This window comes from Rousettus aegyptiacus, unplaced genomic scaffold (genome assembly GCF_014176215.1).
Source record: "Rousettus aegyptiacus isolate mRouAeg1 unplaced genomic scaffold, mRouAeg1.p scaffold_m13_p_6, whole genome shotgun sequence".
In the NCBI taxonomy this organism is placed as follows: domain Eukaryota; kingdom Metazoa; phylum Chordata; class Mammalia; order Chiroptera; family Pteropodidae; genus Rousettus; species Rousettus aegyptiacus.
The window spans coordinates 111,778,789-111,804,400 of record NW_023416309.1 but is presented as its reverse complement, the minus strand read 5'-3'; the positions used below and the strand labels follow the sequence as shown (position 1 = coordinate 111,804,400).

The window sequence follows — 25,612 nt, the reverse complement described above, 5'->3', positions numbered from 1 at the left end:
CGTGGTTTGGTACGGCCTGGTACATATCCACCTGGTTTGGCACAGCCTGGTGCATACCCACGTGGTTTGGTACAGCCTGGTGCATACCCACCTGGTTTGGTACAGCCCGGAGCCTACCCACGTGGTTGGGAACAGCCTGGAGCCTATCCACGTGGTTTGGTACAGCCTGGAGCCTATCCACGTGGTTTGGTACAGCCTGGAGCCTATCCACGTGGTTTGGTACAGCCTGGAGCCTATCCACGTGGTTTGGTACAGCCTGGAGCCTATCCACGTGGTTGGGTACAGCCTGGAGCCTATCCACGTGGTTTTGTCCGACCTGGTGCATATACACATGATTTTACGAAGCTTGGTACTGATCAGCATGGCTTGAGGCATCCTGGTGCAGATCAACGAGGCTTGACACCATCAGGCGCAGAGCTTCGTGGCTTTCCGACATTCCACCAGGATTCTGCAAGTTTCCTATCACCACGCCCATATCAACAAGGTTTGGTACCTCCTGGCAGAGATCAGCGTGGCCAGGTGTCACCACTTCTAGCCATGCAAGGTTTAGCTCAAGAGGACTTGGTACCAGCAGAAACCTATCGACAAGGTTTGCTGCCTCCTGGCACAGACCAGCATGGCCCAGCACTATTAGGCACAGATGTGGAATCTGCAGGCCCAGATCAAGAGCATCTGGTATCACCTGGCCCACAGCGGCGTGACCAGGTACACCCGAGTGCAGGCCAGCGTGACCGTCTGCGCCCTCTCCGAGACTTCCATGGCCTCATGTATCCTGGCCCTCGTGGCCCAGGGTACCAAGGTGTAGATCAACATGTCCAGGAAGGGTTAGGTCTAAAGCAACCTGGGATTTCTATTCAAATTCCCACAAGCCAAGATGCCACCTTTGCCAGGAGTACAGACGATGTTGCCCAAGACTCACTAGAAAAGAGTGATTTCCAGAGGGAGAGGAAAGATTCGCTGGACAGAGTGGCTCCGAGCTTCCCCATAGCGGTGGAGACGTTCCGGCTGATGGGAGAGCTCATCAGCCTGTACATGGAGCTGAAGGAGAAGATGAAGGAGCTGGATGAGGAGAAATCCGGCCAGACTGAGATGGAGAAGATCCAGTACCTGCTCGCACTGATGAGTGAGTACCGCGTTGCGGGGAGGAGAACCCGCTATCTTCGCTCTGAGTTTCAAAAGCACGTTTCGAAAGCAAGCCTTTATTGGGAGAGTGTTCCCGGGCGAGGTTCACTGGTTCCGAGAGGAGAAGGGCCAGAGAAGTCACACCCTGGCACAGGAGAGCGTAGTTTTTACAGGGTTATGTGGAGGTAGGGTATAGAATGGGAAACGTCAGTTGAGCATCCGGATTAGGGCCGTGGCGCCCGGGCTTTAGGGTGGGCCCTTATCAGTTGGGTGTTCCGGACTTCGATGTCTGGCTGGAAGGTCTGGATTCCGATACTAAGCTGAGAAGCCCTCCAGACAGGCATCTGGCTGGCCCTCCCCCCTCCCGCTGACCTAACAGGTTTCATCTTCTTCGCCCCGTGGCCTCAGCTCCTGGCAGTTGGTCTTCTTCCTGAGTCCCCGAAAATAGCATGTCCATTCTTAGCCATTCTGGGTTCTCCTAGAGCCTCCAGGGTCCAAAAGATGGAATTAAACCTGGAGGAGCAAAGAAGCCTCAGGAGAGGAATGAGACAGGTTCTTATGCCTGAGTCAGACTCTCTGGATAGCAGCTGGGAAAATGTGAGGGCCAGCGGGGAGGGAAGAGAGAATGAGGTGGAAATTACGGGCCAGTGGTCCCAAAGCTCTCTAGGATATTAAGCGTTAGGTGGGTTTTGTAGGGACTGAGGTTACTCCTCTTCCCACCCCCCGCCCATCCTCTTGGTCTCTGGGGTAGCTTCATGGTGGGGGCTGGGAGTGGGGATTAGGGCCTAACCCTTCTGACTCCATGGCCTGTATTTGCTACAGTGCAGAAGACCATACCACCAGACCTGCAGGAACAGCTGAAGACCTTAAAGACCTTGACCAAAGAAATTCAGCAGGAAAAAGCAAAAGTAAGGGAGGGTCTGTCTGCTCTGCCTCTGAGCGCCAATCATCTCATTTGTCTTTTTGCTTGTAGTGTTATCTCACTGGGTCTTTAAAATCCCATCAGGTAGGATGTGGACCTTCTGTTCCTTTTCCAATCGAAAATCTGACAGCCCAAAGCTGTTAAGATTCAGCTGAGTCAACAAGGCGGCCTGTGTTCCTCTCATTCATTACATGTGGTCATTTCCAATTAAAGCCAATGTCACTAGAGCAGCCTTGGAGCTGCGTGGGGGATGGTCTGGGGCCAGTGGTCATGGCCAGGGGCCTGCTGGCTCTTCTGTTGTCCTCTTAATGCCAGCTCTCTACGTCCACGGGATGGATAGAGAGACTTCGGGAAGGGACCTTGGCTTCTGTCAGAGGGTTGGATCAGGGTTAGGGAATAGGGGAGGGGCTCCTTGGGCTGCAGAGGCACCTTGAGAAATGGAGAATTCCAGCCTGCCTGACCTTCCTCTTTTATCGGGTTTGTTGCTGGACCAGATGCAGAAGATCCTGGAGACCGAGAAGCAGCTAGAGATGGGAAAGGAGATGAAAGCCGGCCAGCTGGGCCTGCAGCTGGGCATCCTCAGGTAAACGCCCCTGCCCTGGCGTCCCATCCTCAGTCAAGGAGGCGATAGTAGCCTTCGGTTCACCCTCACCTGGCTGCTGTCTTCCTCCTGGTTGCCCATAGCTAGTTCAAGTTCCTGGTGGAAGCTGCCCAGGTTCTCAGAACAGCTCAGCATCAAGGGGTTGGAAGAGCCCAAGAAAAAGAGCTCCTTAGACTCTGTCCTCTCTTGGAGGCCGAAGGACAGCACTTGCTATAGAGCGCCTCAGAGCCCTCTCTCTGCAGCACGAGGTCTCGCCAGCTAGATGCGCACAGAGCGCCCACCTCTGGGACAGGCAGGGCCTTGGGCTCCCTAGATAGAGCCTGCTGGGGTGGGGAGAAGCCCTGATCCCTCCTCCGGTCCCCAGTGGCTGGAGCGCAGCACTGGGGGCCCTGGCCCCTGGGCTGGTGGTAGGCCTAGGCCGTGTCTCGTGCTCACAGAGTCACCGTGGCTGACATAGAGAAGGAGCTGGCTGAGCTGAGGGAGAGCCAAGAGCGAGGCAAGATCAGCATGGAGCACTCGGTCGCCGAAGCCTCCATTTACCTGCAGGATCAGGTGAGGCTTCCACGCTTCGCAGAGCGGGGCCCGGCCGTTCTCAGAGGGGGCAGCCCCGCCCCCACTCATCAGCCCCTCCTTAGGCCCCCTCCCATGCGTGCGTTTCAGGAGGTGACTGTGTTCAGGGCTCGGCCTCTCCTGACCCAGAACTGGCTCCGAGGGCACACGCCCATGTCCACCCACCGTGAGGTCTTTCTTCCCACATTTTTAAAAATTACATAATTCGCATATCCGAAAACTCACGCTTTTAAAGTGAACACGTCAGTGCATTTAGCAAGTTGTGCAGCCAGCACCACGATCGAATTCCAGAACATTTCCTCTCCCCAGAAAGAAACCCCGCACCGGGCAGCAGTCACTCCCCTCCGCGCCCGCCGCCCGGGCCCTGGCCGCTGCCAGCCCGCTCTGCCTCTGTGGATTCGCCCACGCCGGACATGTCACGTAAATGGAGTCGGACCGCGTGGGGCCTTCCGTGTCTGGTCTCTTTCACGTGTTTTCGCATGTTTTCAGGGAGCGTTCATGTTGTAGCTTGGATGTCATTCAGCATCACGGCTGAAAAGCTGCATCTCACAGCTCAGCCGAAGGGCGTTCGGGTTGTCTCTCCCCTTCGGCCGTTAGGAATAATGGCGCCCTGAGCGTACCTGCAGCAGCGTTTGCGTGGACGCGTGTCATCATTTCTCTTGGCTGTACGCCTACGAGTGGAATTGCTGGGTCATACAGAAACTCCACGGTCAAGGATTTGAGCAACTGCCAAACTGCTTGCTCCCCGAGCGGCCGCAGCGTCTCACGCCCCCGCCGGCAGCCCACGAGGGATGATTTCTCCACGTCCTCGCCAACACTGGCTATTTTCCTTTTATTTAAAAAACAATGACAGCTCTACTAACGGGTGCGAAGTGGTGTCTCACTGTGGTTTGGGGCTGCATTTCCCTAATGACTAATGAACATCTTCTCATGTGATAATTGGCCACTTGTATAACTTCTTTGGAAAGATGTCAGTTCTGGTCTTTTGCCCATTTAAAAATTGAGTCATTTGTGTTTTTCTTGTTGAGCTGTGAAAGTTCCTTGTGTGTTCTGAATACCAGATTCTTATTCGATATATGATTCGAAAATCTTTTCTCCCATTCTGTGGGTTGTCTTTTTACTCTCTTGAAAGCATCTGCCTTTAAATCTTGGGTGATGCCATCTCTGGTCACCCCAGAATGTCCCCATTGAGAAGTGTATGGTCTGGGAACAGGCTCATATGAGGATCAGACAGGAAAAGCATCTTAGCCAAGGGGGGCCCCTTGGTGCCAGAGGCCCCATTCTGGGCCACTCCCAAGTCTGCTGGGACAGTGGTGTGACCATCTTATGACCCAGAGCTGATTGTTGTGTGTGAGAGTCACCTGTCATTCCAAAGCTCATGTCAGAGCTTGGCGACCTCTAGGGCTTCCTTGGAGCCACACTTGGGAGAAGATCCCCTCTCTCCTGGTCAGTGTGGCCTCCTGGGCCAGCATCTTCAAGAAATCGCCTTCTCTGTCCCCGACTCTCCAGGCGAAGCTGCCGGGGCCCCTGCCTTTTCCAAGCTCACTGCTACTTACTCTTCCTGACTCCACGGAAATGCCTGTGATTCGGGGAGTGTCTTCCTGTCTTCTAGAGAGATTTAGCCCACCCTCTTGATCCAAGGTCTTTTCACAGCCTCTTTTGGACCTTTTCAGAATTCTGTAGGCTCGTCCAGTTGCAAGTAACAGAGTCACAACTGAGCTCAGGAAAAGGGGAGCTTGATCGAAAGTATGTCCATATACAGGGAGCTGGAAAAAGTGGAACCTCCAGGCCAAGGGGACAGTCTGGTCCGGGCCACTCCCTGTCTGCCTTTCTGTGTCTGTTTGGCGTGTATCTGCCTCTGTCTCTTTCCTTATCCGCCTCTCTCAAATACCCTCGCATCTCTCTATTCTGCTCTTCATTCAGCTTTCTTACCTTCCCACTCATGGTCCAAAATGGCTATCCCAGGCCCTGCGATGTCCCTCTCTCTGAGCCTGGCAACACGTCACAGGTCTTTGTCCAGTCTAGGGACTGGTAGCCCTTGAATCAGCAGCCTTGCTGGGACCAATCGTTTGTAGGGACAAACTGGGACCATGGGAAACAGAAAAGAGCGAGGAGTTTGTTCCCGCCCAGACCCTGAGCTACCGCCTGGAGTGGTGGCAGCACTTAGCACCTTCTTTGATTGTTAGTTGTTTAGTGCTGGCTGGGGACAGAGTGCGTGTGGGCCACCCCTTCACGTCCCCAGGGTGGCGAGTGGTGCCTGTGTGTCATCAGGGACTTCTAAGCATCCACCCTGACCAGCAGCTGTCACACTCCAGGACTTAACTAGAGGACCTGACCCCACACTGCGCCAATGGGCTGGCTGGACAAAGGTCCCAAACCCTCCCTCCTGCACGGGGCTTTGTTCAGCGTTCATGCCGCACTCCCTGGGCGCTCCCGTCACGTCACGAGGTAACGGGCAGGCATCAGGCACCTCCTAAGTGCCACATCCTCTGTAAGGCACTGAGGGTGCGGCGACTGCCCGAATCACGGCCGGCAAGGGGCAGAAAGCACACACAAGGGTGACGGCGACGGCACGGACGGAGCGCGGCCGGGCGGCGCTCACTGCCCTGCGCTGGCTTTCTCGCCCGCACCCAGTTAGACAAGCTCAGGACCATCATCGAGAGCATGCTGGCGTCCTCGTCCACGCTGCTGTCCATGAGCATGGCCCCCGAGAAGACCCCGATCACCTTGGCACCTGGCCAGATTGACCCTGAGGCCACGTGCCCAGCCTGCAGCCTGGACGTGAGCCATCAGGTCAGCACGCTGGTGCAGCGCTACGAGCAGCTCCAGGACATGGTCAACAACCTGGCTGCCTCCCGGCCTTCCAAGAAATCCAAGCTCCAGAGCCAGGTGAGCCCTGCCGGCCCCTTGGGGAGACCCGCAGAGGGCGGAGGGGCTGATGGAGTCCCAGAGGGTGTGGTACCTACGCCTGAGGGCCAGTTTTCTATGGACGGAGCCTGTTAGTGACCCAACAAAAGTCCCTTGTCCTTCCATAGGGTCACAGCAAGGGATGCCCAAAGAGGGACCATGGGCTAGAGCTGGTTCCAGGGGCTGGGACAACAGCTGGCTGAGGAGTAGGGCAGTGCCACTCACATGCTTCGGGGACGCTGGCGCAGCTTTAGGAATTGTGGACTCCCTGGCGCCAGTGTTCCGGACCCCTTCCGCATGCCCCTCCAGAGGGCAGGCCTGCGGGTCGGACGGGGACAGCCACGAGGCCGCGCATTCAAATTCATCCCAGAGCAGGTGGGGGGACTGTAGCCCACAAATCGACTCTCGTGGGGCCTAGGGCAGCTCCCCACTCCTGAGGTTGGATCGCCTCTACTGGTCACCCCCGCCCCCCAACACAGCTGACTAGGTCGCTCGAGGCTGGTCCACCTGGAGGCGGGAGACCGAAGCTTGTCCCCTAGGGCGGACACGCAGGCAGAGCAGAGAGCTTCCCCACTGCGGGTGGGGCTGCAGAGGCGACCCCGCTGGGGGGGGGGGGGCAGACCCAGTCTGGCTTCTAAGGGGCGGGAACACGCCCGGTGGGCGGGGCTTCTCCGTGGCCTCAGGGAGCCCGCCCTGTGTCCCTCCCGCAGCAAGACGAGGAGCTGCTGGGGCACGTCCAGAGCGCCATCCTGCAGGTGCAGGGTGACTGCGAGAAGCTCAACATCACCACCAGCAACCTCATCGAGGACCACCGGCAGAAGCAGAAGGACATCGATGTGAGGGGCTGGCGGGGCGGCGGGGGCCGGGGCGGAGGGGGCTTGGGTGTGGTTCAGCGCCTTGCTCCTTACTCTCTGCTCTCTCGGCTGCCCAGGTCTTGTACCAGGGTCTACAGAAGCTTGAGAAGGAAAAGGCCAACAGGGAGCACCTGGAGATGGAGATCGACGTGGTGAGGCCCAGGCCCCGGGGAGCCTCCCCCCTCCCCCCGCCCCCCGGGGTCCCCGACGGTCTCGCGGGTCGTCCCGTGAAAGGCTAAGAGTGGCGGGGAGCCCATGCGGGTGCGGGCATGGGCGCAGCGCCAGGGTCGACACCTCGGAGGGCGGCGCCCCGCATGGCCCTCCCTCTCTGCCCTCTCTGCTGGCAGAAAGCCGACAAGAGCGCCCTGGCAGCCAAAGTGAGCCGCGTCCAGTTCGACGCCACCACGGAGCAGCTGAACCACATGATGCAGGAGCTGGTGGCCAAGATGAGCGGGCAGGAGCAGGACTGGCAGAAGATTCTGGACAGGCTCCTGACAGAGATGGACAACAAGGTGAGGGCCAAAAAGAGGCTCCGGGCTTCCCGGGATCAGGACAGCGCCCCCCTCTCCCGGCACTGCGGACCCCCCAACCCCGCCCCGACCTACTCCCTTGGAGCACACCGGGTTCCCCCACCCGCCCCCCGCAGCTGGACCGCCTGGAGCTGGACCCCGTGAAGCACGCGCTGGAGGACCGGTGGAAGTCCTTGCGACAGCAGCTCAAAGAGCGCCCCCCACTCTACCAGGCGGACGAGGCGGCGGCCATGCGGAGGTGGGGCCAGGAGGACCGCGGGGGAGGGGCGGGGGGGAGCCCCGCTCGCTCTCGCTCTCGGAGTGAGGGTGGGGGGAGGGCTGGGGGTCCCTAGACGAACAGCTCCTGCCGGCACACAGTGCACTCCAGGGGAATGGCCGATCCCGCCAGGGACTGCCCCGCAGTAGGAGTGACAGAATGTTAGAGCCCAAAAGCCCTTCTAGCTCCAGCCTCTTGATGTTAGGCCCTCCGGGTTCGGGGCTGCTACCACAGACCCCCGGGACACGGAGGGATCCTCAGTCCCCAGAGCTGGAACCCCTCCTGGGGGACCTGGCCCGTGGCAGCGCAAATCCCAGGATTTTCATTATTGGCCACCAGAGGGCCCTTGAGGATTAGGTGGGGCACCCCTCAGGGTCCGGGTTAGGAGAGGTGCGGTGTGCGCCGGGTGAGTGATGAGGGGCGGGTCTGGGAGCTGGCGAGTCCCCCCCACCCACCCCCTGGCAGGGCCAGGAGCAGCCTGGGGGGGCCTGGGACCTGCCCTCTGGTGAGCTGAGCTTCCAGCCAGCCTGGAGGCGGGTTCTCCGTCTCTCCCGCTCTGCACCCCTGGACAGGGCGCTCACCGCCATGGGTCTCATTCCTTACAGGCAGCTCTTGGCACATTTCCACTGCCTGTCATGTGACCGTCCCTTAGAGACACCTGTGACTGGACAGTGAGTGACCCCAGCTGGCGGCCATGATGGGGGTGGGCGGGTGGGACTGTATCCCGCCGCCCCCCCCCCTCCCTACTGCCTCCGGCTCGTGTCCCCTCCTGCCCTCCATCACGGGTCCACTGCTGCTGCCCTCGGCCCTGCGCCCAGCCCCAGGGCGGGGAGACCCCTCAGACAGGTGGCACGCAGGTTTGGACGACGGCCTTTCTCGCACGTCGACCCTCACCTTCCCTCTGTCCCTGCCCAGAATCCTGCCCGTGACCCCTGTGGGCCCGTGCCTGCCCGGGCACCGCTCCACCCGCCCCTACACCATCTTCGAGCTGGAGCAGGTCCGGCAGCAGAGCCGCAAGTACGGGCCGCGGAGCCCTGCCCAGGGCGGGGGGTGGGCGCTCCTCCTCAGGGCGGGGGCCAGGGGGACCAGCAGGCGACGTCTGGCCTGGCACGTAGCCCTTCCGGGGCTGAGCGAGGGGGGACGAAGAGGGAGGACTCGGACTCTCCTGCCTTCCGGCCCCTGCTGGCGGCTCCTCCTCACGTCCTCACACCCCCGGGTCCTTCAGCTGTCCCAGCAGCCCTGGCGTGGGGGGCATCGCTCGGCGAATGTGGGGGGATGAGTGGGGGCGCTGTTTCATGCTCCCTCGGCCCTGCCCGCCTCCCTGCTGCCTTCCCGCCTCCTCAGGATGGGGGTCCAACAGAAAGGATGGTTTTCAAGCTGTCCCTTGGAGCCCTGGGGGCTCCAGGCATGCGGGGCCTGGCGTATGGGGGCAGGGAGAGGCCAGCGCCACCAGCCCGCGTTAGCTGCAGAAGCAGGGCTTCCCTCTGGGGGGGCTCTCCTGCGCTCTCTCGCCTCAGGAAACCTCCCCTGGCAAGTCCGGCTGTGGTCCCTCGGGGACGTGGAGAGGGCTGCCGCCCACATAGGGCCCTGCGGGAACGGGTCGCTGGAGGGGCGCGTGGGCCGGGGCTCTGCCCGAGCGTGGGCTCAGGGCGGTGTGGCCCCCTCACCCCCACTCGCCCGTGTCCGCAGCCTAAAGCTGGGGGCACCGGCCGGCCCGCGGGGCGACCTGGCGCAGATGGAGCGGAGCGTGGGCCGCCTGCGCACCATGCACTCCAAGATGCTGATGGACATCGAGAAGGTGCAGATCCACTTCGGGGGCTCGGTCAAGGCCAGCAGCCAGATGATCCGCGAGCTGCTGCAGGCCCAGTGCCTCAGCTCCCCCTGCTACAAGCGGTAGGACAGGCGGCGGGCGCACGCAGTGGGCCCGGCCGGACTCGGCTCTGCCCGCCCCCGCTGCGGGGAAAGCCCTGGCGGGGGGGTGTGAGTGTGTGTGAACGTGTGTGTGAACGTGTGTGTGTGGAGAGCGAGCGTGAGTGCGCGGTCAGCAGGACAGCAGGCCAGGAGGTCGCTTGGCTCACGCGCGCACCTGCTCTGCCCCTTGTTCCCGCCCTGGCTCCCAGAGAGCCCTGAAGACAGCCACCCCCACGCCCTCCGGCCGGCCCCCACCGCAGGTGTGTCTCGGGTCACACCTGTCCCCAGAGCTCGCTGTCTTCGTCGCAGGGTGCCAGACATGGCCGACTACACGTACTCGACCGTGCCTCGGCGCTGCGGGGGCAGCCACACCCTCACCTACCCCTACCGCCGCAGCCGCCTGCAGCACCTGTCCCAGGGCCTGTGCCCCAGCGAGGAGATCCAGGTCGCCATGAAGGTCGGGGTGCTGCCTGCGGGCCACAGCGGGGGAGGGCCCTGACATGACCCCAGGCTCTCCAGTCACTCAGGACAACCACCCGGGGGCCCCTCATCCGACCCTCTGCCCTGGGCGGTGTCTTCCTCGGATGCAGTGAAAGCCTCGGGCTCTCGGCCTTGCTGGGACGAGGAACGCCCACCTGGCCACCACCCGCCTGGTGCCACCACCCCCACCACAGGCCTCAGGAGGGCAGCCCCTCCACCTCCCTCCACCCAGAACCCCTGGGAGGGTGCCGAGCACCGTCGGGTGCCGGGTCGGGCGAGGACAGCGCTCTGTGTGGAGGCAGGAGGGGTCGAGCTGTGGGTGCCACGCGGTCACAGCTTGCCTGCCCGCCTCCGCAGCACGATGAGGTGGATATCTTGGGCCTGGACGGACATATCTACAAGGGACGGATGGATACACGGCTGCCAGGCATCCCAAACAGAGACAGTGAGTATCCAGGTGGCCCAGCCACCCCGCAGACGCCTCGCTCTGGGGCCCAGAGGATCTGTTCCGCTCCTGGACGGCCAGACAGTTCTCGGGGGCCACTGCTTTCTTCTCTGCCTCCCCAACTCCCAACGTTCAGGCCTCCGAAAGCCCCAGGTCACCGTGTGCAGGTGGCGACGCAGTCCAGCCGCGGCCCCGCCCTCTCCCGCCAGCCTTCATCCTCCTGCCTCAGCCTCTGTCCCCGGCTCACCACGCCCAAGCCCTGCCCCGTCCTGAGGCCCTGAACACTGGGGAACGTCCCGGTCCCCTGGAGGCCCACTCCAGGTCGCCAGCCCTTCAGAGAGCTGCTGCTCGCCGCCCACCGGGCGTCCAGCCGCGTGGGCACCCTTCCACTCTGGGCTGTGAGCCCGGGGTCAGAGCCTGCCCAGCACGTGGCGCAGGGCCGATGTGGGGGTCCTCGGAGGACGGCTGAGTGTGTGTGGCGGGGTGGACAGACAGACGGACGTACGAATGGACGAGGTGCTTATAAAGGGCACGTCAACGAGTTCAGACTGAGAAGGCCTGGCCGAGGCCGGCCGTGACCGGCCCTCTCCCCACCCCCGCGGGTCCCCACGGAGCCCTCACTGGGTGACGCAGAGCCGACCGTGCTCCCCCCTGTGCCCGTCAGACTCGGGGGTCAACAGGCACAAGGCCAAGCCGTCCCGGTCCCACGTGCCCCGGCAGCAGTTACTCAGCGACAGCAGCCAGCTGCCCTCCCGGCCTCAGAGCGCGCAGCTGCTGGTCGGCAGCACCTCAGGTAGCTGCCCTCCGGGGGGCGGGGGGTCCTCCTGGGGGGCCTCGGCACCGGCCCCTCCCCTCCTCGCCCCTGCCCACGGCTGGTATACGCCCCTGGAGAGAGGAAGGGCCTGGGAGCCGGGGGATGGGACGGGAGGAGGAAGGAGAGGACACCCCTGGTCACTGAGTGCTGGACGTATTCCAGGTCTGTGGGGTAGGCACTGTCACTGTCCCCATTCCACGGAAGAGGAACTAGGGGCAGGACCGCAGCCCAAGACCGCCTCGGGCCCAGGTCCTTCCCCTGCTGACTGTCCCCGAGCGAGTGCTCACGGGCTCTGTGCGGTGGCCCCAGGGCCCCCGGAACCCCTCTGTCTGCCCCCAGGTCTGGAAGGTCCCCAGAGTCTCTTGCTCTCCCCCAAGGGGCTAAATCCTGCCTGCAAGTTAGAGAACTAAGGGCTTCCGGGGTTCAGCCACACATGGGGGCCAGAAAGGGACACTGGCCGCGGGGGTGGGGGCAGGTGGCCAGGTCACTTCCGAGTAACTGTAAGCAAGTCTCCCCTTCTCTGAGCCTCAGTTTCCTCATTGTCAGTAAAGGGGGAGCCGGGTCAGTGCTGCTTAGAGTCGGGGCCCCCACGAGAGTCTAATGAAACTGCCGACCTTCGTCCCGTAGAAAAGCGGCGCCCACAGCCGCCTGCAGGAGCTTCCGGGGGGCCAAGGGCCCCCCCGGCCCTGGTGCTCTTTGCCGTCCCTTCCGGCTCCAGCAGTCCGCGAGCGCCTGGAGGAGGCCCTGGGGGAGCCGTGGCACCTGGCTGTCACCGAGGGCTCCTCACCAGCCCCCGCTGGTCACATTTTGCAAGTGGGAACCAGCGTTCGTCCCTGCACCACCGTTAGGATGCAGGGGCCACTGTCAGCCTCACTCGCAGCTGAGGAAACTGAGGCACGGAGCTGGGGAGGCGCCGCCCAAGGTCGCACAGCTAGGGAGCCGCGTGCGGGGCGCAGAGGCCGGCCGCAGGGCCGTGGAACTGCGTTCTCGGAGGCACTTGGCTGCCTTCTCCCAGGCCGCCCGCCGTCTGCTCCAGGGCCGCTTAAATGCCACGGGAGCAGGAGGGGGGGTTCTTAGGGGAGGTCCCCGCACTTATTCTGTGAACGTCGACCAAATGGTCCCTGTGTCATCGAGGAAAGGTCACCAAAGGGGCAGCTCCTGGCCCCGACAGAGGGCTTGTGGATTTTTCACCTGATGATAAAGGAGCTTTGCCAGGGGCTCCGCTGAGGACCTGTGCCGTGCACCCCAGCCGGGGCGTGGGGCTCACGTCCCCTGCTCCGCCTGGCCAGCAGGGCTGCTCCGCCTGCCCTGGGCCTTGGGCAGGCTGGGGTGGGCCGCTGGTGGGCTCGGGGAGCGAGGAAAACCTCTCACCCCTCCTGTCTCGCAGCTCCTTCCCGTCAACGGACAGACCGGCCGGTCTCCTCCGAGGGGCGCTTCTCCCAGCCCAACGCAGCCCACCTGCCCAGCGCCAGCGAGATGGCGGCGGGCCGGGAGATGCCCCTGGACATGCCTCCTGGGGAGGGGCTCGAGGAGCCCACCCGGGGCCCTCGGTCCACCACTGCTCACTGAGCAGGGCTGTAAATAAATGCTTAGGGAGCAGCTGGGCAGCGAGCCTTCCCTGGTCCTGGCTCAGGACAGCGCAGTGAGGGGGAGGGGCCGCCGCAGGCTGGGGGCCCTCCAGACCGTCCCCAGGTCCAGGGGACAGACCTTGTCTTGGAGAGGGGATCTAACTTGTAGCCTAAACATTATTCCACGGTCTCCAAAACAGATCGAGCCATCCTCTGAGGGTGCTCAGTCTTCAGGGCGGCCAAGTAGTGTGCCCAGAGTGGGGAGGGGGCAGTGCCGGGCAGACGCCTGGCTCCAGGGCCTGGCGGGCCAGCATGGGGCCTGCTTGCACCTACTGGCTCTGTCCAGACCTCAGTCAGGCCGTGGGCTGCCGCCGTCCCCGGCCCCGCCCTCCCGTTGGGGAAGCTGGCCTGAAGGGTGGCCCTGCTCCCTGGGGCCTCTGGAGAGGTTGGGAAATACGGTGTCTGTGAGCAAGCCATTCCTTGGAGCAAAGGCGAGGGTGGCAGCGTCCTGCCCCTCTCCCGCTGCCAGCTCCGGGCCGTGCCTGGCTCGTGGCACGGAGACCAGGGAAGCCGTGCCCCCAGCCACCTGGGAAGGCTTCTTTGCGGTCCTCTGCAGCTTACCCTTGACTGGCTGCCGAGGCAGGAGGGCTCAGATGCAGCGGCTGCCAGGGCTAGCCCATCTCCCTGCTCCCAACCCCGCAAAACAGAGTGAAAGCTCCTAGCCTGGGAGGCCTTGCCTTGTCCTGCTCCAGCCTAGTCAGCTCCATTTGCCTTTCTTCACTGGCAAGAGGGCTTACTGCTGTCCCCCTCCCCCCAATTCCTTTGTGCCAAAGGTCTTGGCAGGTGGGAGGGGACAGAGGAGCACAGTGAGCGTGGCCGGGCCCAGGCAGGTGCGGCTGCTGGGGAGGACAAGCCCCCATTCCCAGTCCGAGCCCCAGGGACAAGGCAGAGCTGCCCCCACCCCCAGGCCGCTGAAGTCATCCGAGCAGTTTGCTGTCTTCAAGTCTGTTTTCACAGACTCCCTCCTCAAAGGTGGGGCTCCGCCCACCCCATGACCTGGGAAAGGGACGTCTGGGGCAAGAGGCCTGCTTTAGGGTGTGAGGGGAGAGTGACGGAATCGCACAGGAAAAGAAAGTGTGGCAGGAAACAGCCCAGAAACGGGTTTCTCCCCGTCCCCAGGCTGTGTGGGCAACGAAGGGTGGGGTTTGTTGGGGGCGTCACGGGGTAAGACAGGTGCTCCCTGCAGGAGGGGGCTTCCCCCTTCTTCCCTCATCTGCCTGGATCCCATTCATCTTTACCTAATGACAGAGTGCTAGATGGGAGGCCTGGGAGGCCAGGGGCCACCCGGACTGGGGACGCAGTCTTGCTCCCCACGCCGGGGCTGGGCTCCTCTGCTCCCGCACAGCCCGCTGCTGCTCTCGCCCTCCCCGAGAAATGGCAGGTTCCTGGCCCAGAGTCCAGCCCGACCGGCGTGGCAAGGGGAGCAGCAGCAGGGGCAGGCCGGCCCCCTGTGCCCAGGCCTCCCTCACCACCCCAGAAGGCCGAGGAGTGCCATTCCCCAAGCAGCTCAGGGCAGCCCCCAGCCCCCGAGCCCTGCACCTGGGAGCTGCTCACCCTCCCCAAGCTGTGCCCACTGCGGGGGTGGGCCCAGCCCAAGCCCTAGCAAGCTCGCCCACGCACCCAAGGGGGGTTTCCCCTCCCAGCCTGGGAAAGCACAGGTGGGCAGGGGCTGGGGCGAGGGTGGGAGGGGCCTCAGGGGTTTCCAACCAGGAAACAAAACTGAAAGGCCGAACCCAGCCTCAAAGTTCATGGTCACATGCAGAGGGACTGGCGGCCCCACAGGCAAGCTAGGGACAGGGCCGGCCCTTCGCAGGCCTCACTTCAATCTGGGCCCAAACCTCCAGGCCCCCGAGTCCTGAGCTACAGCACTGTCCACTGCGGCGCCTGGCTGCCCAGGGAGAGACGAGAACCCATGAGTTTGCACACACGTCGAAGGGGTGGTGTGGGGCGACGGGCCCCCAAAAGAAGCCGGGCCTGGGCCAGCTGAGTAGGCTGCTCCTCACTCACCTGCCACCCAGGAGAAGTTGAGGGGCCCCATGAGGCAGGAACTGCCTCCGGCCTCAGAGCTGATGCTTGGAGGCGCTGGGCTCCCCCCGTTCTCTGGGGCTGACAGCCTTGTGTGACTTTTGGATCATGGCCACACAACGCGTACACAGGGACATGCTACCGCGAAGGAGGCCGAGGGCAGGAATAGCAGAGATGGACCCGGCTGGAAGGGGGGGCGTGCCCACTGCCCCCCACCCTCACTGTAGGTGAGGACTCAGGGCTGAGCGCTGAGGGCCAGCCTGCAGTGGGCCACATGGGAGGGTGGAGGTCACAGGAACCTAGCCACACCCGTCCTCCCTCTTGCTTCCCGCACCTGACTGGACCCAACCTGTCCTACCACCTGCCCCCCCAGCTGGCTAGCCCTAGTCAAACACCCAGACCAGCCTCCAGGCAACGAAGCCAGTCCCCTCCCCCGCCCTCTGCCCCCCACCCCTTCCCAAGGAGACAGCTCTTCCTACCAAGGCAAATAAAGGCACCGCAAACCAGGGAAGTTAGAAAAGTCTCTTTTTAAGCTTTTAAATTAAAATTTCACCCTGGTGAGATGATTGATTTGGGAGCTAAATCCAGAGGCAAGCTCTCTACCCTGCCATCCTCTGGGCCTGGGCACAGGAGAGGCAAGCCCCACGCAGAGCCTGGGCCTTTGACCCCAGCCACCAACTGGGGGTGGAGATACCTCGTAGTGACAGAGGCTCCCACGTCTCCGGCCACCAGGCACGTCCGGGAGCCCCTCCGACAGTCTTCTCTCCCATTCCGGACCGTGCAGCCTGGCTTCGAAGCACCTACCACCGTGGGACTGGGGCGGAGGAAGGGGTGCTGACCCCAGGGCCCCTCCCCTCTGACCCCAGTACCCCAGGCCAGCCAGCCCCGTTCTCACATACATTAGTTACATTTATATATTCATATATATTATCGTTATATATTAAAAAGAGAAAACCTGCCCGAAGAGAAACTCCTGAAGGACCCAAGTGGCTCAGGAAGTTTACTGTGCCCCCGCCCCCAAAAATTCTTTTATAAAATCTTCCAGTGCGATCTTCAGGAAACCCACGCCCGCCCGGCCCCCCCACCCTGGCCCTTGCGTGTCCCCACGACCCCGGACGGCCCCCAGCTCCGGCCCAGCGCCCGGCGGCGTCCAGTCTCATCTCTGGCCGTCCACGGCAGCCACGGCTTGTTGCTGGGAGCTTCCTTGCTGTGCTCCGGGGGGCCACGTGGGCTGTGGGTGGTGGAGGTGGTGGAGGCTGTGGGCCGTTGGGGACGACGGGGGGATCCAGGCGGCCTGGTGGCTGGGCGGGGACGAGGCCCAGAAGGGGCTGAAGTTTGCAGGGGGCGAGCAGGCCACGGCCGTCATGGGGCTGTTGGCGCTCTGCAGGCCCTCGGAGGCGCGGAGCTTGGAGAACATGGCCAGGGCGTCGGGGAAGTTGGGCGGCGTGGCTGGCGTGTTGCTGGGGGTGCACATCTGCTGAGAGAGGACAGGGGTGTCAGGAGGGCTGTCCCCCTGGCCCTCCGAGCCACACCTCCTGGTCCTGGGGGGCCTTCCAGCGGGGATCGCCCAGGCTTCCCCAGACCACGGCAGCTTCGACGGGACGAAAGCACCCCACCCTCGCCCTGAGCTGGGAAGAATGAAAAATAAGGACAAACCCGACGATTTTCATCAAACCCAAAGAATGTTTCACGATGCTTAGGAACAACACCCTGAAGAGCGTCAGGAGTAAATGGTTAATTCTAACCAGAAGCCGGGGTGACGGACTGAAGCGAGGACGAGAGAGCAGCCCAGGTCGCCCTGCTCGGCGCCACACAGAGCGAGAAACCAGCTGCTCCCTCCATGACCCACCCTCAGCCGTCCCGAGGCTGCCGGTCAGGGGGTGAGGCCGGACCCAGGCTCCGTCTCCAGGGCCGACCGTGGAGAGGCCACTTTCTCAGTGTGTGGGGTTTGTCCTCCATTAATAAACAGCCGGAGGGGTGCAGAGCCTTCGCCTCCGTATCTTACTTCTCACAACGATGCTAAGTCATTTCCCTTATTCTCTCTGGATTACAGATGAGGAAACTGAGGCCCCAAGTTCAAGTCACTGGACCAAAAGCACACTCACTGCGAGGTCCAAGCTGCTGGAATTTCTAGGCTCCCGAGTCTGCAGGCCCAAGCTCTTACCCTCCCTCCACCCAGCCCCGGCTCGTCTGTACCCATAGTCAAGTGCAACTTCGGACCTGGGCTCCCCAAGTACAAACACCAGGTACTGCGGCTTCCTATGTCCCCGAGCATCTCCCCACATGCTCCTCTTGGCCAGAGGTAGGCAGTGTTGCAGGCATTCGGCCCCTCTCAGCTCTTCCCGGGGGTAGCCAGACATCCACAAAAACCTCACCAGGCACCTCACTCTCCAGGGGCCCGTGGAAGAGGCAGCCAGGGACAGGCTGACAGCTTACACCAAGCCATGCCGACCTGGCAGGCCGCTTCTGCCTTTCCCAGGAAGCCATGGGAGCCCTTCTTTGAATTTCTCCTAATTTTAGCTACACAGGCCCCTCCCCCAGGCATGGGGGTAGGGGAGCAAAATTCTAGGGCTCTTCACCTGGCAGAAAAGGAGCTTTCACAGCTCTGCAGTCAAACTCCAGTCAGAAATAGGGAGCGGGGGTGGGTGATACCCCCGGCCTGTTAACTGGGCCGCCCGTCGGCAGCTAGGAAGCTCGCTGACTATTGTCCTCCTCAGGGGCAGCCACAGGCCTGGCCTCACCCAGAGCATTTCCCTCCTCCCTTCACTACTCCCCGCCCCTACCCCCCACCCCAGGCTGACTTCTCGGCAGCAGGAAACAGTGAATGGGGGGTGGAGGTGGAAGCCAATTGCATCACAGCATCGTGACCAACTTCCCTAGTTCGCCAAGCCAGCATGGACGGTCTCCTCAAACAGCCACCCCGCTGCGGAGGACGGCCTGGATCAGAACAGGCCTGTGCCGGCCTGCCTGTGTGAGCTTGGGCAAATTTCTTAACCTCTCTGGATCTTCTGTTTCCATCAAATCAGGGGTTTGGACCAGATGCACGAAAGGCCCCTCCAGCTCCATGCTGCTAACAACAATGGGTGATTTCCAGCTCTCGGACATACCCGTCCACTGCACCCTGCTAATGTCCGGCGGCTTCCAGACTATAGTGTCCGCCTCCCCTACCCGGCCCCTCCCAGCCCAACCCAGGAACCTTATCTCCGATGCCTCCAACAGTGTACAGTAACCCATGAGATAACCGTTTGTTAATCATTCACGCCCTGGGTCACCACTTCTGGTATTGCTATTGTGCCATTATTAGTCCCAAGCGGTTTCATTTAACTTTTCCCTTTGATTTATTGTCTCTAAAAAAAACCAATGACTCCTGCGGGCAGGGTGTTTTCCACTGCGGATCAGGTACTCAGTGCTTGGCACACTGATGGATACACTGATTATAAGGGCTGTTACAAAACCTGCCACCCTCGGGATTTGCAGAGAAGGAGCAATCGGACCTAAAGGGACCAGTCCCAGCTCTTCCTGGCAAGGCTCCCTGTCACAGAAGCACAGAATGGCTGTCCTTGGGAGCTCTGGACCTTTTCGAATGGCCAGAGTTGGTAGAACAAACCTCGAGGCCCTTTTGAGAGGAGATGGCGGTGGGGTGCTCCCAGGCTCATCTCGCACAAGGTGGGAGCCGGAGCTTTCCCACGGTCGGTCGGGCTCAGGGGAGGGTGTCCTGCCGACATCTCTCACTTATGAAGAGCCCAGTCCCAGTGACCCAGCCCTGCACCAGCACAATTTGCCCACCATATTCTAACGCTGTTTGTTTTATTGATTTGCATACAGTATGAGCCATTCCAAGAAATACCTGGTTGAAAGGTCAAAACAGACCCCTCTATTTGAAAACAGGGTGCCCAGGACAAGACACAACAGAGGAGCCATTTACAACTCCTCCAGGCCATGCAGCAATTCTGAAAAATGAGCCAGAGGCAAGGACACCAAGTGTCAAAAAATGCCAAAAATGCACTCCAGAAGCCACAACAGATCTCCAGGGAGAATAATGTTTTACAATCCTTAGGGCTGGAGCCCAGTCCCTCCTCCCCCAACAGGGCTAATAGGTAACCAGGAGGGGGGTGGGGGGAAGGGGTAGACAAGGCATTCCGGCCTCTAAAGTGAAAGGGATGTGCTATGCCTCTGGAAAGCAGGATCCCCAGGGCCAGGAGGGCAAAGGCTCTGGCCTGGGGGCCAGCTGGGAAAAGAGAAGCAAGCAAATCCAGACGCGAACCTCTCCTGTTTCCTGGACTTATGTATCTTCACACACTGAGATTAAATGCAAATTCTTGGCATTTTCTTGTCGAAATCTGTATGCTCAGGGTATGTCCCTTTTCCATAAACAGGAAAGAGAGAGCATACCTCTGTGGGTCGAGCCCAGCTCCCAGCCAGGGTGGCTTTATCCCTTTCCTGTTCCCTGTAGAGCTGGGCTGTTGTGGGGGAGGGGGAGGCTGCTGCCAAGGCCAACACTAAGAGGGGACCCCCGCAAACACAGACACCCCAGCTCCCAGTCCCCTTCTTTCGCTAGGGCTCCCACCCAGCTCCCCAGGCGTCCAGTTCTCACCTGAGCCCCCTCCCCGCTCCCTGCGGCCCCGCGACTCCTAGACCACCCTCGCCTCCCTCCTACCCCTTTCCCCGGGGCTGGGGGGGAAGGGAGCGGCGGGCACGAGGCTTTTGGGCAGAGAGACAGCAGCCCGGGAGCCGGACCGCACGGCGGGGCGAGCCGGCCGGCCTGGGAGCCGCTCTTTCCTGGAAGACATTTTGGCTCTTTGTTTACATCGCGGCGCGGCGCTCCCCGGCAACATGGCTGTCACCGCCGGCGGCTGACAGCGGCCCCCGGCCCGCGCCCTCGGCGGCGGGGGGCTGCGGCCCGCGCCCGCGCCCGCCCTCCCGCCGCGCCGGCCGCACTTACCATCTGGTGGTGGTGGTGGCTGTTGGGAATGTTGGTTTCCTGGAAAAACGTGCTGAGGGCGGTCTGCGGGCAAACACAGCGGCAGCGCGGCGGTTAGCGGGGCCGCGGCGGGGAGTCCGCCGGCCCAGCCCCGGGGCCCTCGGCGCCGCCCCCCGCCCGCGGGCCCCGCGCCCCGCGCCCCGCGTGAGCGACCTCGCGGCCGCGGATCGCCTTACGGGCGATATAAATAGAGCGGCCCGGCCGGCGCGGCGCGCGCCCCCGCCCCGGCGCCCGCCACCGGGGCCGGCCCGGCGCGCTCGCCGCGGCCCGCACGCACCTCGAACTGCCAGTGGGCCGCCTGCAGCAGCTGCTTCGCCTGGTCGGCCGCGCAGCCCGCGGCCAGCACGAACTGGTTGATCATGACCTGGTGCCGCAGCTCATCCGTGTTCACCGACATGGCTCCGGCCGGCGCGCGGTCGGGCTCGGCGGCCGCGGGAGGCTGGCCGCCCTCGGGTCGCGCTCGCCGCCGCCCGCGGCCTCCGGACCCTGCGCCTCAGGCCGCCCCGCCGCCCGCCGGGCTAGTGTTGTGGTCCCGCTCCCGCGGCCGCCGACACACAAACAACAGCGCGGGGCGGGGCCGTGTCCCAACGTTCGGGGGCCGCGAGCTGCCGCCGCTGATTGGCCTGCGCCGCTCGGCCGGCTCCCGGATCGCAGCGGACGTTCGGTTCGAATCCTGCGGCCTGCGGGCCCGCACTGTTTCTCTTTTCGCCCGGCCGCGCCCATTGGCGGAGGTCGCCACCGTGGGGCGCCCCGGCATTGGCCGGCCGCTGTGTTTTGGCTCGTCCGGGCTCGTGATTGGCCACCGCCGGCCGTTGGGGGCGGAGCCGCGCACGCTGATTGGTCTCCCGTGGGCCTGTTTGAACTCAACTTGAAAACCTTGAGTGCCTGCTGATTGGCCGAGACGCCTCTGTTTGGTGTTGTAGGCTTGGGGGTGGTGCGACCAAGTTCATTCATTACTTCATTGAAACCGAACATGCTCAGCTGGAAAAGCAAGACAGAGTGGCTTTGACTCATTTCCTCTGAAAGATGTGGTCATCTCGAGAAACAAAATGATCAAAATAGAAAACAGAGCATTTGCAGCTGCTCAATTCTCAAGACTGTTTATTTTCTTAAATCTTTCAGGCAGCTCTACTCTTTTTTTTAGCCTTTTATTGAAATATAACATACCCCTTTCATGCCTCCTTCCACTCACCACCCATCCCAAGGGCCAACCAGTCTTTCCCTACTTTTTTAGACCAACAAGTTTGCTGTCTGAGGATATAAATAAAAAAGATATAAGATTTTCTCCGTCAGTAATATCTTAAACTCGGATTTTTTTTCCTTAAATTAATTGACCTAACCAAATCTTTAATTTCTACTGTCTTTTTTTTAAAAAAAGTAATGGGTATTATACAGGTACTGGCCCTCAACACTAACCAAGCATAAACGAAGTTTCCATGTACCGAGTTCCAACTTCTGGATTAGGATTTGACCTTCAGGGCTGTGTTTGGGAATTGTGCGGGTGGAGAAAGAACTAGTTTAAACAGACTGAGGGAGGAGTAGAGAGGTTGGGAAGGTAAATATTGCTAGGGATTTGCTGTTAGATCGGTCTGTTTCTGAAAAACAATAAATTTTGGATCTGAAATATCAGAGTATATTTTAACTAGTTAAGTGTCTGCAGAACAGGAGCCTAAGAAGAAAGCAAGCCATGGTTCTATTTTGAGTTTGCCTAAAGTGGACTTAACTCTCCATCTAAGAAAACTTGACCATGTAAGAAGTAGAATGTAAATAGGGAAAATAGTACACCCAGTGTTTAGGTACTGATGAAAAACAGCCTCAGGTACTGTAATGAGTTTACCCCCGTTTATTTAGTCTTTTGTTTGTTTGTTTCTTTGTTTCTTTGTTTGTTTTGAAGGGACAGGAGTCAGCTTTTTACCTGCTGAGACCCGTTTTTCTTGCTGTAATTGCACTTGGCCACACCAAAGTGTGCACGGGCTGAGACCTGGAGTGTGGCTAGAGAGTCGAGTACAGCTTGCAGCCCTTCCCTTCCAGTAATTGCAAAGAGAAAACAAAAGTGAGCAGCTGGCAGCTTCCATCGCCAGGGAGCTCGGGCCACAGGCAGCCCCAGAACAAGGAAGTCCTGTCATTGTGGGGCCCCAGTTTTCACAAGTACATGCCGGTGTCAAACATACCTGGGCCGTGAGTAGTAAGATCTACCTGGGCAGAGGCGTTTCAGGCTGAAGGAGCCCTCAGGTCTTAAGTAAGAAGTTCTCAGGGAAGACTAGGATCCTGAAAAGGGCAAAATTGCCAAACCTATTGTCTCCTGCATATCGAGGCAGTCGACCTTGAAGGTTTATTTAATGTTTACCATTTGCAGGACACAGCTATGGGCGCCTGGGAGAGACATGGAGGACAAGGCCCGCAAGCCAAAGGGACTCAGGTTCTGGTTATCTACTATGAGCATAAGGTCACTCCAGGCCAAGTGAGCAGCAAGCAATAGAGTTCTGCCTGTGATCTGTGGTTGTGAAGCCATAATGCTTAATTGATACTTTGGCTTCTGGGAATCTGGTCAGGATGAACGGGGGCAGGGCTTTCCCTGCTCTGGCCGGGTAAGGTAGGGGCGCCCCTCTTCTGGGAGCCCAGGGAGAATGAATGAGGTCATGTTTGTAGAGGGCTTTGAGCTGTTGGGATGAAAGCGACTCCCCAAGTGTAAGGTATTATTAACTAAGGTATTATTATTTTAATCTGAGAGGACAATGTGCAGCAGGTAGAACACAGCAATAAAAACATGCCCATTCACAACAAATACAACACATAGTAGCCTTAGAGGGAACTAAATCCGCGTTACATCAGCGGTCTAGGCTACAGAACGAGCCACAATGAAGCAACCCATACGAGAAACAGCCTTAGCCCCTATTTCTCGGGGCCAGGACGACAAGGATGCTGTGACTGTAAGTTACTGAGCCGGTGCCGAGACTGGCAACAAGAGCCAGATCCTAACAAACGGCTGCCATTTACCAAGCACTTCCCGTGAGCCAGGCACCTTTCTAGGAGTTAGGAATCTGATCAGCTTGTTCCAGTTCTCAGAACAGTCCAGGGTCCCCTCTCATAAGTGGGGGGCGGGGGCGGTTAAGGTGCAGAGGAGGGGAGGAGCTTACTGAAGGAAGCAGTGATCAGTGGTGGGGTCAGGCACCGGCCCTGCCTGGTTCCAGAACCCCGTGGCTAACCATTACGCCACACTACTTTCCTTGATGCTGTAGTTGTCACCTAGGAGGGCTCACGAGGGGGCCCTTTCCAAACGAGAGCTATCAAGGCCACTGAGATGATTTTTACTGGGGATGCTTAAAAAAGATGAGCCCCATAGGGAAAAGGGTGCACCAGCTGTCTTGGGCAATCACGTGGAGGGATGGAGAACTGACGATCCCTGCCTCTCTGCAGTGCATCCGATTACCATCCCTTTTTTCCTCCTTTTTACCTCTTACTCCCCTGATCCAACAAAGCCGAGGGGGCACTCTCAGGTATCGAAGGCCCGCTGCGGGCAGGATCCCTGTGAAACTTTGAATATCTCTGCACAGCTTCTCTGACTTGGAACTCCCAATAGGCCTGAGGCTCAGAAAGGGCAAGGAACCTACTCAAGGTCACACAACCCCTGCTTAATTTATGGCAACAGGATTATTAGATGGATTAGATCCTGTTTGGTTGATCCAAGAGCCCATTTCCTTTCTCCCATCCTTCCCCTCCTTTCCTCTCTCCCTCCTTCTCTCCTTTCTTGAATTCTTATTTCTAGCTTCCCTACTGTTGCTTCGGGCTGCCAAGACAAAGGGACGAGGTGGTTAGGAGAAGCAGAAAGATGTTGAGAGAACGGGAGGGAGAATGGGAAAGGATGCAAGCGCCAAGATAAGAAGAAAAAACGAACACAAGCTGCACCGAGGCCCGCTGGACGGCCGGGTTAGGCTGGACCCGCACACTGCCTGACGGTCAGCCCAGGGCCTGGGGGGCTCGGGTACTGGTAAGTGGCATGGCTCCCTTCTCCTCTCGCGGATTTATAATGCTGTTGCTGGCTTTGTTTGTTTAATGCAGCCTACCTTTGTTGCTACTTTTCATTGTAAATTTATGCTCTTTCTACTATATGGTGGGTTAGGTAGATTTTGCCATCTTCGAAACATTTGTTATTTTCTGGTCTTTTTCCTTAAAGAGGATGGGGGCTTAGTACAGGAGTGCTTCTTCTGCTCCAGGCAAATTCCAGTCCACCTACCTCTGTGATGATCGAGGTTTCTGTCCATTGAGAATGTGCTATGAACCCAGCTATGCCGAACTCTTTATTTGGATTACCTTAATTACTACAATGACCCAGTGAAGTGGGGACTTCCCCAAATAACAAATGAGAAAAGCAGAGGCAGAGAGGGTAAGTCACTTGCCCAAAGTCACTTAGCTGGCTCAGGGTGGAGCTGAGCTCTAAACCCAGGCACCTGTGTTCACTACCAGAGCTGATGCTCTTAAATATCTCATTCTACTTCCTGCCTAACCCCTGAATCCGCATTATCGTCTCCCTCGGTGGTACTGAGAAGGTGGAAAGCTTGTCTGTGTTGTTGGAAGCAGCAGGAAGGTCAAAGCGGGTCCCTGGGGGATAAGTTCAGGCCGGTTTTTACCAGATTACGTTTTCATAAAATGTCACGTGTCTCACGGGGGACAAAGGCCATACCACACCCAGCATAGTTAATGGCATTTTCCTAAAGCAGCATCCTGGCCTGTACTCTCTGTTCTCTCTCTACCTGCCCGTCTGGTGATAACGCAGCCTCCAGCCTCGCTTCCGGTTGCCAGGTGTGTCTTATGGTAGGTGAGTCTGGCAATTCTTTTGAAGGGACACCAGAGTTTGGGTCTTTGCTGAGGGAAGAGAGAAGCAAGGCAGAAAGACAGCTTTCTGAGGAGGGTCTCCTCAGGGGTCCTTGATTGTCAGCTTGGACTGGGGTCCCCAGTTACTTTTTCTCAATGGGACAGGACTCAATGGACCCAGAGCTGGGTCCCCCTAGCCCCACCCTTGTGTTGAAAACACAGGAGGCTTGTTGCTATGGCAGCTGATAACTTCAAGGTTTGAGGAAGCCTTCCTACCTGACCCACCCTTTTTTTTTTTTTTAAGAAATATATCGTACACCAAGAGTTTGTGTATAACCTGTGCACAGTTTGAAGAATAATGAGCAACACAGAACTTAAGAAGTCCAAGACTAATATTTTTGAAAACCTTTGAATGATCGTCCCCAAATACATATTTCCTCCATAGAGACTCATAATCCTCAAATTTGCATTAATTATTTCTCCGATTTTCTTTGTCGTATAATCCTATCTGTGCACATCTCTAAACAATGTATTGTGGGCGTGATGGATTGATTCCATTCCATAAGTGACTCACCTTTCTGCTGGGCTCAGTCCCTCTCTACTAACTGCTGGGTGAGCTTGATAGAGCCCCCTATCAATATGGGTCTCTTTTTCTCTTTTCCACGACCTTAGACAGTTACTCCAATCCAAGCTCGCAATCATAGGTCATAAGGAGATAGTCCCAAAAAGCTCCTTGGAGGGGGAAGAGCTGGGA

At 59.7% G+C, this 25,612-nt stretch overlaps 2 protein-coding genes across 3 annotated transcripts; one reads left to right on the top strand and one right to left on the bottom strand.

Annotated features, from left to right (window-relative positions):
* Positions 1-9: 9 nt before the first annotated feature.
* Positions 10-12,981, top strand: QRICH2 (glutamine rich 2; the record flags this gene model as incomplete). The annotated part of the gene is made up of 17 exons (XM_036223356.1): positions 10-1,123; positions 1,945-2,030; positions 2,539-2,627; positions 3,083-3,197; positions 5,850-6,104; positions 6,833-6,958; positions 7,054-7,128; positions 7,324-7,488; positions 7,623-7,744; positions 8,368-8,433; positions 8,678-8,779; positions 9,452-9,655; positions 9,983-10,130; positions 10,511-10,598; positions 11,263-11,391; positions 12,131-12,211; positions 12,800-12,981. Coding segments are annotated over 17 exons (3,147 nt in total), but the record flags the coding sequence as incomplete, so codon positions are not given.
* Positions 12,982-15,573: 2,592 nt separating this feature from the next.
* On the bottom strand, positions 15,574-20,708 carry UBALD2 (UBA like domain containing 2). 2 transcript variants are annotated; one of them, XM_016127323.2, is made up of 3 exons: positions 20,324-20,708; positions 20,008-20,070; positions 15,574-16,542 (listed from the first exon to the last, which is right to left on the bottom strand). In XM_016127323.2, the coding sequence occupies exons 1-3, from the start codon at positions 20,441-20,443 to the stop codon at positions 16,222-16,224; spliced, it is 504 nt and encodes a 167-aa protein (XP_015982809.2). In that variant the 5' UTR covers positions 20,444-20,708; the 3' UTR covers positions 15,574-16,221. The 2 variants fall into 2 exon arrangements, with proteins under 2 accessions (XP_015982809.2, XP_015982819.2); XM_016127333.2 differs by having other exon boundaries at positions 15,574-16,539.
* Positions 20,709-25,612: the final 4,904 nt, after the last annotated feature.

Coding starts and splice junctions, on each gene's coding strand:
- UBALD2 (XM_016127323.2), bottom strand. CDS start 20,443: ATGTCGGTGAACACGGATGAGCTGCGGCACCAGGTCATGATCAACCAG. Junction 20,071..20,323: donor CGGCCCACTGGCAGTTCGAG/GTGCGTGCGGGC, acceptor GTTTGCCCGCAG/ACCGCCCTCAGCACGTTTTT. Junction 16,543..20,007: donor GCCACCACCACCACCAGATG/GTAAGTGCGGCC, acceptor GTCCTCTCTCAG/CAGATGTGCACCCCCAGCAA.